Source organism: Diabrotica virgifera, chromosome 6, assembly GCF_917563875.1.
Source record: "Diabrotica virgifera virgifera chromosome 6, PGI_DIABVI_V3a".
Taxonomy (NCBI): domain Eukaryota; kingdom Metazoa; phylum Arthropoda; class Insecta; order Coleoptera; family Chrysomelidae; genus Diabrotica; species Diabrotica virgifera.
Genome location: NC_065448.1, coordinates 134,030,078 through 134,042,432, shown reverse-complemented (window position 1 = coordinate 134,042,432; position 12,355 = coordinate 134,030,078). Strand labels below are relative to the sequence as shown.

Here is a 12,355-nt window from a genome sequence, read left to right as displayed (position 1 = left end):
TTTATTTCTCCAAACGATGACGGTCGCGATGATGGTCGCGAAATCAATCCTTTTTCTCCATCCTAAAATAGGCTTTACATTTATTTTAAATTTAAATTCCTCTGCACAATTTATATATAGATACATACACATAATACATAGAATAAGCGATGACGGTCGCCGATTCAATGCTTTTTCCCCTATACAAAAATCGCACAACGTCCCTAAAGATGACGGTCGCGAATTCAATGCTTTTTCCATATCCAAAAATCGCACAACGTCCCTAAAGAAGGTTTCACTTCAATACAAACCATACTATGAAGTAGGCGCACACCGACAGTGTGAAGTTAGTTGCTAAATCTTTCACGTTACGTATGTATCAGTGCAAATAAAGTGTGAAAACATATAAGTATTGAGGTTTTTAGTAAACATATTTATTATAATTTTTGTGTCTTAGGATTTCTCTTAGTCGGGAATAGCATAATAAGTATTAAAATATCATGAGAACAAGATTAAAAAGCAATCTTAATATTATTTAAACTAAAAGGGAAGTTCCCTAGGTTGGCTGTATACCATATAGTTAAAAAACTCTAACAAGAAGTAAAACCACTTCTATGTAAATTGGTATATTTATTAAAACTTAAAAAATCCCAATGGATTGAATAAAATATGTCCAATTCAGAACGTTTTCAGACCTATCGGTCCATCATCAGTGAATCTACAATAAAATAAGTAATCTCACTATTAGAATTGAAAGATGGTTGAAATTTTTAAAAAGCTAAAAAAGTGTGGTTAGATTACTTACGTGCATACTTGCTAAATAGCCACAGAACCAAACAATGGTTGAATTTAAAATTCAATTTACATTATTTAAAAATAATATTAATCAGGCTAAACGCCGATGTTAAAGGATATCGCCTATGGGAACATGGTGAAACCCTACCAAAACCTCAATCAACCATCTTAGGCCAACTTTGACTATAAAGTGTCACAAGTGTTTAAGGAACTGTTTGAAGTGACATTGACAGTAGAGAAAAAGGTAGTCGATTTTCAAAGTTAATTAACCAAAAGGTCATGACCCACAACAAATGATAAAAATTGTTAATATCTGAAAATGTCTAACATTTTAAATCTATTGGTTTTTGAAAAGAAATTGTGATATACAAAATTAATTTAGAATATAAGATTATTTATATTGACTGTATACTAATACTATAACATTAGATTGATCAAATTGATAGAAAGAACGTTAAGCTGCTGTCAATAATGATAAAAAGGTAAAAAATAAAAATAGATGAAGGTGAGAGAAGAGAAAGAATAAGTATTAGTTGGAATGTTATTGTACAAATGAATAAATTGGTAGGCAATTTAATCTAGTCTATATTGTATTGGTGGTTGTATATGTAAAAGGAAAATATTGTTATTTAAAAATAAATGCAAATTTTTGTAAATAATGGATTTGAGTTAGGATACAGTCAAATAATTAAAAGTGTGTAATATGTGAATGAAAAGGATTGTAGTTATTATGAGATGTTTTATTTTTTAATTTTATTTCAAAAGTTTTTAGAATCTTCTAACTCCATTAACTTTCTGGATTTATCTATTACCAGACTACATGACCACTTCAACTTTGGTATCTACCGTAAACCAACACAGACAGATCATGTTATCCATTCTACTTCTAATCACCCTTTATCCTATAAACTCTCTGCTTTTCGCAGTTTTATACATAGATTAAACTCTATTTCTTTATCCGTAACTGAATTCAACAAAGAGTTGAATATTATCAAACAGATTGCAGTCAACAATGGTTATGACCCAGACATCATCAGTAAACTTCAACAAAAAAGAGAACTCAAGTTACTACAACAATCCGCTTTCTCTACATCATCAACAACTACTCCCATCTATGCCTCCTTACCATTCAATAACTCCAAATTATCTGAAAGAGTCAAACATATCATTTCCAATTCTTGTGACAACATAAAAATATCTTTCAAAGTTAATAACACTCTCAGCAAAAGTTTAACTAATACCAAAGATCCTATCCATTATATGAACCGGAGTGGGGTATACAGACTCTCTTGTTCAGATTGTGATGCCACCTACATCGGCAGAACTTACAGATCCCTTTCTACCCGATCTGCAGAACACAGCAAGAGAGATACCACTTCTGCCTTTTCACACCATTTAAAAGTCAATAAACATGAACTTAAGATTCCTGAAGGTGTCCAGTTGATACACAATATTCAACAAAACAATACACTCCGTTTAGACTTATACGAAGATTTGGAGATTGTCAAGGACCTGAAGAAGAGTCCCAACTGTGTCAATAGACAAACATCCCTTAACCGCAACTTTGTCCCCATTCACCGCCAATTATTCTCATAATTCCTATTTTTTCAACTTCCTCTTTTTATCCTATTCTTTCTCTTTTAACTTACTCTCCCTTCTTTTTCAAAATTTCCTCTTTCCTTCACTGCTTCCAAACTCCTTTACCCGACTAACATTATTAACTACTGAACCCTATTAACCATCACCTCATTAATTCACCCTACTATCTTTTCACTTCTTTTTTCATTTCATTACTTTGTTCAGTTTAATTCCACACCTCATCTTTTCTTTATCCCTCTCTTTCCCTTAAAATTCTTGTCTTTATACCTTACACCACAGCCCTCTACTTTTTGTCTTTGACCTTTTCCAGGTAAATTTTTTACCTCTACAACTAACATCCCATCACTTAATTTCAGTTCTCACATTCAGATCCATTATCATTACAATTAAATTATATCAATATTCTTTTTCTTACTTTGGTTTTATTTTATTCAGTACACTTTCAATATTATTTTCATTTTAATTTCATTCTTGTATCAACCCCTAACAACACACAACATTCCAGGAATGTACTAACAAAGTTCTATCAATATTTGAATGTCCTGGACATTTAGGGAACATTCGGTGAACATCTGATTAAATTATTCCTGGAATGTTACCATAAGACATTCTGTGAACATACTACCAATGTTGCTATATGTTCATGTTCAAATTCACGGCGCATGTATTTGTGCATGGTGCTTAGAGAGGGCATCACGTGACTAAAAACGACCAATGACCTCACTTCGGCGCTTCGGCCATCTTGGCATGCATCTTGGCCTTGGCCGTTGGCCACCTTGCCGTGATCGTTGTTTGTTTTTATTTGTGCTTTTTAAGAATATTTTTTTAATTCGGATACTTTTATAATAACTTTAATAGTATTATTAACAGTGCATAAAATCAGTTGGAGTAGCAGAAGCAATGTAGATAAAAAATCTGCAGGAATAACGTTTCAAAGGTTAGTACCTATGCAAATATGTAAACAAAGGCATGCCCCTATTTCAGAAAATATCCATTTATTATTTTAATAATTGCGAATAAGCCACAAACTTGCTTATTCCTAACTAAAATAGTAAATAGAGATAATAACAAACGGATTATTTGTAAAATTAAATTTTTTTTGCGTTTTTGCTAATGTATGCCTTTATAAACAGGATAATAGACCACACACTATAATAGTACCAACTAATGAATACACAGTATGAATAGTATAGTCGGTTCGCTAAACTTAGTCTCAGACACAACTGGCTAGTGATTTTAGTAAATAATTTTGACAATGGTAAAATTGGCAAAAAAATAATAACTAAATAGTAATTTTGGCAAAATTGGCCAAAAACAAAAAAATTACCTACTTAAATCACTAGCCAGTTGTGTCTAGGGAAACGACTATACTAATAAACAATTTCTAAGCTGCTTTTTATAATATTTTGTGAGTTCATTAATCATATTTTTTATTTAAAACTAAAATTTTTTTAATAATGCTCAGTAATGCATATATTTTGTATTTTTAGCTTTCCAGAAGATCCTGCGAAGAAGGCATGAAGTATTGATCAGATTTGTTAATAGAGCAGTATGTTCAAAACATTTTTTAGAAAAAGATATTGACAGAACTTCACTTTCAACTGTTCGTTTGAGAGACCGTGCTGTTCCAATAGCTTATATCACACAGGTAATATGCTTAACCCAATTAATAATACAATTACAATATACAGTTGGAAAAATTAAAGAATAGGACTTTTCATTTACAGTCATTTGTTTCGAGCTTCAGTCATATGTCGTATAATCCGTGTTGTAATAATATTATACACAGACTATATAACATATGACAGAAGCTCGAAACAAATGACAATCGATGAAAAGCCCTATAGGGCTTTGTTCATTGTCATTTGTTTCGAGTTTCTGTCATGTGTCACATATATTAATATATCTACGTCATACGTCTTTGGTTTGTATCATTGGTTATATCAATAACGTATGACGTAGATATATTAATATTATGTGACACATGACAGAAGCTCGAAACAAATGACTGTGAATGAAAAGCCCTATAACCATGAACGATCACATCAATCACTTATTTTGTATTTGCTGTCTTTTTCTATAAATCACAAACGTTTGTTATAGAAAAAGATCATCATCAGCCCTTTTTGGGTCTTGGCCTGTTCCAGGATTCTTCTCCACTATGATCGGTTTCGTCCTTTTTTTCTCCAGTTTTTTATTTTTAAAGTTTTTATATCATTTTCTATTTGTTCTAAAATAGAAAAAGATAGCAAATACAAAATAAGTGATTGATGTGATCGTTCATGGGTACAGGGCTTTTCATTCACAGTCATTTGTTTCGAGCTTTTGTCATGTGTCACATAATATTAATATATCTACGACATACGTTATTGGTATATACAATAATACAAACCAAAGACATATGACGTAGATATATTAATATTATGTGACACATGACAGAAGCTCGAAACAAATGACAATCGATGAAAAGCCCTATTCTTTCATTTTTCCAACTGTAGATACCGTTGCTCTTCATTATCTACATCAGAGATCTAAGTTGACATTGTTGCCCAATTACAAAAAATTTTTGAATTCATTTTAAGTCCAATATATCACATAATTATTGCGAAGTAGATTATACAAGAAAACAGATTAATATTGAAGGTAAATAAATAAAAACATCAGAAATAGAAAACAAGAATTAAGTTATAATCTTAAGTTAAAGTAAATAATAAAAACAATAAATATAATAAAACAAAATACTTATTTGTTTGTGAAAAAGCTATTTCTTTGTGGCATTTTTGTAATTATTGTAACTATTTTAATGGGAAAATAAGCCACAATTTACTTGAAAAAATAACTTTATTATGGTTTCTACTTCCATATCGGACGTCGTTGTCAAAATAAAAAATGTTTTATTATTTTCTTTATTAAATATTATTTAATTTATTATTATTATTATTTATGCATATTATTACCTGTAAATATTTCTTCTGATTGTTAATTGTAAAGGATTGAAAAATTACCATTTATTTTATTTTCTTTTAGAATCAGCTGAGAGAAGTGGTCTACAAAAAACCAGGAAGGAAATGGAATATGTGGCTATGAAAGGCAAAAGAAAGGTTTACAAAGCAAATGTGACACATTTTTTTATAGGAATATCAGTAAATTACATTAAAAGGTTTTTTACAATAAAAATGTTTATATTTATCAAGGATGTATTATTTGGTATGGCCACATATCGTCAGTGATGTGGCAATACCTTCTATCTGTTTTTTCATGAGATTTGTAAGATAGACTAAAAACTTGTTTGGGCCACCTCCTGTTTTCATATATTTTTTGACTTGTTTTGCAGTAAATTTAACTATCTATTTACTACAAAACAAGTCAGGACTTACGTATGAAAACAGGAGGTGACCTTAAAAATGTTTTTCGTCTCCTGCAAACCTCATTAAAAAAGATATAGGAGGTATTGTCACATCACTGACGATATATTTCAGAGAATGTCTAAAAAATATACTGTGAATGTTGAAAGAACGTTCGTAGACATTCATGGAATGTTCCAACAAGACATTTAGTCTAAAAAATATACTGTGAATGTCCAAAGAACATTCATGGAATGTTCCAACATTCATGGAATGTCCCAACAAGACATTCAGTCTAAAAAATATACTGTGAATGTCCAAAGAACATTCGTATACATTCATGGAATGTTCCAACAAGACATTCAGTCTAAAACATATACTGTGAATGTCCAAAGAACATTCGTAGACATTCATGGAATGTTCCAACAGGACATTCTAAGAATATTTAAAATGCTGACAGCACTTTCCTGGGACTTTCCAGGGACATTCGTGTGCATTTGGGGACATTCCAGGAATGTTTTCAATGTCCTGTGAGTACCTTCTAGGAACATTCCTGGAATGTTTTGTGTTATTAGGGTTATGAATCAGTAGAAACGATTATATTTAAATTTGGTAAATTATAACTCCACTCGACCAGAGCACGACCACACAACTCAAAACACAAGTACGCAAATACGGTTGCGTGAAGAGTGGCTCGAAGCCGTGCAATTTACGAGACTCGCTCGGTCTGTAGATCCATCCTTATTTTGACACATAGGGCTTTTCATTCACAGTCATTTGTTTCGAGCTTCTGTCAGGTATCACATAATATTAATATATAGTATTTTTACTACAAAAGCGTTATTACGTAGGTCAAAATTTTTGACGTAAGAGAACTGTCAAAACATTAGAATGTGACTTTTCATTACTGCCATGTTTATAATAAACAAGGCAATAATGAAAAGTCACAATCTAATGTTTTGACAGTTCTCTTACGTCAAAAATTTTGACCTACGTAATAACGCTTTTGTAGTAAAAATACTATATACCTCGTCCAATTTACTTACCGTTGCACGTCATCCGCGCCATAGCCTGTGACACGATACCAACACGAAATATTTAGGCGGTGGGTGTGTTCTTTTTTAGAATCAAAATGATTCTAAATGGGAACACACCTACTGCCTAGATATTTCGTGTTGGTATCGTGTCACAGGCTATGGCGCGGATGACGTGCAACGGTAAGTAAATTGGACGAGGTACAAGGTCCCTATACCATAGGTTGTATGGTAACTTTGACATTGACAAATGAAATATTGTCATCGTGACGTCACCCAGACGATAAATTTTACGAATTGTTTGTAAACATAATAGGATACGTGGTTTGGAGGCTATATTTTGTTATTAAATATCGTTAGTGTTTTAATTTGTGTTTATATCTTGAGATATAATGTATCTATAGATAGGTATCATTAAGTGTTTTTAGTATAATAACTTAAACCCAAAACTCTTTTACAAGAAGTGTTATATACGTTGACGCCTAGCCCTATTTCTTTCGCATTTTCTTTAAGCTCCACATACAGTTCTGTAATATCTCTTGCGGTTCTTCACATCAAGTTTACATCATTTGTGTACCTTACAATCTGCTTAGACTTATTGAACAATATATCTAATTAAGTCTATAGATAATAGATCTATTATATGTAATACCTAATTGTTTCATAAAAAAATATAACTAATATTGCAGCCATCTGAAGATCGTTTGAATAAACAATTATAAAGTAAATGAATATATAAAATGGGGAAAATTCCCTTTATTGCACTGAAATTGTATTTTTTTTATAATTTACTCTTAATGTAAAACTTCACAGGTACCTATTGAATGGAATCATAATGTTTTAATAGTTTTAGATATTATAATCCAGTACCTAACGTAATCAGATGCTCTTATGTTAAACTTAAGGGAAAAACTACTAATTTTGATAGGTACATAAATCTTTAGTTGAATCTCTTTTTCACCATGGTTTACATGTTAGAAGGAATTTATAATAATGTACTACATGCATTATCCCCAATTCAAAATGATTATATACCTACTCAAAATCATTTAAAAAAGTAAATTGTATTCAACCCATTATTAATATACCTAGGATATTTGAATGATTTAGTCCCATATATAAACACAAAAAAGAATCTACTTCTGCTTTAATTAAGTAGTAATGCTATTCTACTGCATATATTTAATTGCAATTATATTCTATGATTTTTGTAACTCTACAGGTATCTACCACATTTTTTAAAGAATATATTAAATAAATAGTCATTAAAAATCCAAACGTATTTTTTTTTAAATATACATATATATTTTCAATCATTAAAAACATTCCTACTTTCCGAGTTCATTTCAATGAGTGAAGTGAATGAATTTGAATGCAGCATTCTGGGTGACGTCACTCCCGCCATTAGATTCTCGACGCTGATTGGTGGAAAGTTACCATGCAACCTGTCTATTTATGAACCTTGGACGAGGTATATCTATGAGGTAGAGCCAAAGTTCTTATGGAAATCCAACGTTGCCAGTTGATCTTGAGAAAACTGTCATCTGTCATTAGTGTCATTTATGAAAAGTGATTTATTTTTTATTTTTTGCTTGCCTTGTTTTCTGTTTTGTTGCCCTTGCCAGTGTATTTTATTTTAGTTGCTTTTTGAGTTTTTTTATTAAGGGTTTAGGCGCAAATTTTCGGCTCCAATGCTTTTTAAATGCGTTAATTTTTTGCGAATACTGAGAAAGCTAATAAATATTTTTGAAAAATTTAAACACAGAATGAAAGATTACATTATTACCGAGGGCTGAAAGTCCCTTAGAATAAACAAATTTTTTTAATGAGATACGTATTTAAAATTAAAAATCACACGTTTTCTGTTTTTTTTTTCACAACTGTAACTTATTAAAATAAACATTATGGAAGTTTTCAGGGACTTTCGGCCCTCGGTAATAACGTAATCTTTCATTCTGCCCTTAAATTTTTCAAAAATACTTATTAGTTTTCTCAGAATTAAAAAAAATGAATGCATTTAAAAAGCATTAGAGCCGAAATTTTGCGCCTACGCCCTTAATGGCATAGACATTAGTCATTCAGTCAGTTGTAATAACAAATATACAATCCTATCCTTAATACAATACAATAATAATAATCCCATACAATACTGGTACAATAAAGGACAATAAAATGGACATCGGATAAGATGTACATTTAGGATAAAAAAGGATTCAAATCTAAACTGAAATCATAAGAAATTTCATGCTCGCATACAAATCTTATGGAAATGTGCATGTGTCTGGCAAGAAATCTATAATTTATATTTTTGTTGTGAGCCCATAGCCAGGAGACTGGATATTGAATGGTGCATGTATATTAAGTTTGATTAAATTTTTATAGAGGCAGTTTAAATGCTGTTAAAACTTAGTGCCTACATTCAAAAAAGATATGATCAAGATCACCCTGTTTCCTGCAATGTTTGCAATTATCGTCTTCAATTACATCTATTTTAAATAAATGAGTTACCTATATTGCTTTTTGAGTTATATTTCAGTTATTAAGAGTAACTAGTTTTTTATATAAAAAAATTTAGATGAAGTCTAAGATGAAGACGAAATTTAGGATGAAGTCTCTGACAATATTAGAATAGCTCGCTTTGGAAAGAAAAATAAAAAAGAATGTGTGTGTACTATGTACGCACGTAAGAAGATATTCTTCTATTATATAATAGGTAATTTAAACGAAGTAAATATACTTGAAAGGTTATACTTGTATTTTATTTAAAAATCAAACCAACTTTCTTATCTACCACTTTCAAAAATTTTTTATTAACACAACCAAAAATAAAAAAAAATATGAATCGCCCGGGAATTGAACCCGCAACCTTCCAATCTCAGTGCTAACGCATTTCTGACTACTCCATCGAGGCACTAGAAATAAATATGTAAGTTTCGGATATAATTACACAACACGGCGACATATAGTGTAAAAATGTTATGCTTACATAATATTTTATTAATCCAAAAACACAAGAATTATAATACATAATACATTTCCTAAAACCACTAATATATTCTTTTAATGACTTATTTGCACGGTTACAGATACATACATACCTATTTTGAAAGATTAGCAATGAACTACATACTGTCAGTGTGCGCAGGCGCGCGGTAAATGTACAATTTTACCCTCAATTGATTCGCCGCTAAAGAAGAATATCTTCAAAAATGGGCACCATCCATTTAAAGTGTTCTTATCTTCAACTGAAAATGTTCAGACAGCAGACATGCAGTTCTTAAACAGAAACACATTGACCATGCTAAAACCATCTTTATCAGCATTGATCAGACCCCTAATAAAGGGAAGGTACTTGAATCTGTATATAAAATTTGAGCTTTTGTCTCTTCAGGAAGCAGGGGACAGAACCTGTCGATACGGTATTATAATATCCCAAAGGTAATTAAAAAAACCTCTAAGCCACAATGACTTGGGCAAGCTCTCCATTTTTATTGAAAATGGTAGAGGACTTCGGACTAAATTGACAACTCTGACTCTAAATGTTTCTAACAGCTACTTTGATGTGATCATATTTACTGAAACATGGTTAACACCTGATACAAGCGATGCTGAAATTGGTTTATTTAATTACGATATCTACACACAAGACCTGACACAAGAATCCATTAATTTCGACAGTGGAGGTGGTGTGTTAATAGCTGTTAAACAAGTTTTATCCCATCAGATGTTTCTGCTGGACAGGTGTTTGTTCAAATGAACAACAAAAATCATATTGACACCAAATGAGGATGCTATAATGGTAGATAGACTTTTTTATAAAAAATTAATGCATTGAGAAGAAAATTGAATTAATAAGACTTGCTCCAGCAAGTGTAAGTGTAAACATTGAAAGAACTATACAATGGCTAAACTCTTTAAAAATCAAAGTACAAGTTACTTTATTCCTATTAAATAGTCTCCTTATATGAACTGATATAAATATTATTTGAGGTATTGTTAACCTTTTTACAACAATACTTAGTAATGATAAGAATTAATTTATGTGTACAGTAGAACCCTGATTGTCCGTGCTCCTCGGGGTCAGACATGGCATGGATAATTAAAATGTATTTCTTATATAATATAATACATATATACGTATATACATACATATGTACCTACCATAAAAAGATAATAGAAAAAATGAATCTTTCATTACGAGTCCTCTTCTTGGCTTACAGAGTTTCCGTCGAGTGAATTAAGGTGATGCTATTTTAATAAAACCTCAAAAATGCAACTTAAGTATTAGAAAACCATAGCATGGATAATCAGGGTTCTACTGTATATATTATCTGAATTCACAGATAATATGAGTGTAGTCAAGTGTGAATATTCTTTTCAAGTAAAAGTACCTATAAGAAATAAAACAATATTTTAAAACAAGTTTTTTACTTATATAATTGGAATAAAACTGTTAATACATACATACATACTTAGACTTATTTTTTCATACATATTTAAATCAACTGATTCATAATTTTTTCCCACGGAAGGGTACAGTATTTTATTTAAAATTGGAATTATACAATTGGTTGTCTTTAAGTGGCCAACTTGGGCTTTTATTTTTATGATAAGTAAATAAATGGCAATAAATTGTCCCAGTTACTTGCAGTCACGTCAGCTTTTTTCATGCTTCTCCAGTTTGGTTTAGCATAGCTAAAGATATTTCAACAGAGTTACTGTAGCTTACTTCAACATTATTTGAGTAAAATAGAGCTAAATCATAATTTAGTACAATATCAGTAGCCCATTTATCAGCAGACTGGTAGGACTTTATTGTTGACTATGTTGTATTATTGTTTTTTAAATTATCCCCACTGTTGTTTGATGTCTGTGGTGCTTAATTTTTTCAAATTTTCCATGGTATGCCTGTAAGCAATAAAAAAGAATTATAAACAAAGTTGCAGTGAAATGTGAAATGGTTCTTTTATCAAACCTTTATGTAATCACTTATCGAAAAATATATAGTAATGTGCCAATTATATGTTTGCATTTACCTGAATTTCCAGCTTTACATGTACAATTACATAGGTACAAACATTTTTAATATCAATCATTTCAATTTACAATTATAATGGTTTTTGGTGGGGTTGTCCTTTCAAATTGCCCGTTTGAAGGCACAATCACTGCGGTTTTCCCACTAGATGATAATATTTCACAAGTAATAATACGGTTGGAATCTAAAATTGATTTCCTTTCTACTAACTACTAAGGTTCTTTTTCTTTTAAAATGTGTTTAAAATATCCTTATTCTATCTCTATCAAAAGTTGTCAACAACATGCCCCGAGCACTCTAATAAAAAACATGTAATCGTATTTATTTTCCTTCCATTTTGTCAGAGGCGCTGATGTCGGCATTGTGATTGGTGGAACATGACTTTTGACAAATCCTGCGCTATCTGTGAATCTGTGTTCAGTGTTCGTGTTCGTTCGTTCGTTGTCGTTCAGTTATTTTATATGGTCGGTTATGTGATGTGTTTGTGTCACCATAAAAAGCTGATATTCAGTCGTGTTTTTTGATATTTTGTAATCGAGTACCTTTTTAAAGGTACGTTTTTCTGATTG

General features: G+C 31.0%; 1 protein-coding gene across 2 annotated transcripts; it reads left to right on the top strand.

Annotated features, from left to right (window-relative positions):
- Window positions 1-1,478: 1,478 nt before the first annotated feature.
- Window positions 1,479-5,539, top strand: LOC126886032 (uncharacterized). 2 transcript variants are annotated; one of them, XR_007698555.1, is made up of 3 exons: window positions 3,091-3,310; window positions 3,864-4,021; window positions 5,401-5,539. XR_007698555.1 is itself a non-coding variant. In XM_050652868.1 (2 exons), the coding sequence occupies exon 1, from the start codon at window positions 1,510-1,512 to the stop codon at window positions 2,368-2,370; it is 861 nt and encodes a 286-aa protein (XP_050508825.1). In that variant the 5' UTR covers window positions 1,479-1,509; the 3' UTR covers window positions 2,371-4,021; window positions 5,401-5,539. The 2 variants fall into 2 exon arrangements, 1 of the variants encoding a protein (XP_050508825.1); XM_050652868.1 differs by having other exon boundaries at window positions 1,479-4,021.
- The last annotated feature ends 6,816 nt before the right edge of the window (window positions 5,540-12,355 follow it).

Coding starts and splice junctions, on each gene's coding strand:
- LOC126886032 (XM_050652868.1), top strand. CDS start 1,510: ATGTTTTATTTTTTAATTTTATTTCAAAAGTTTTTAGAATCTTCTAAC.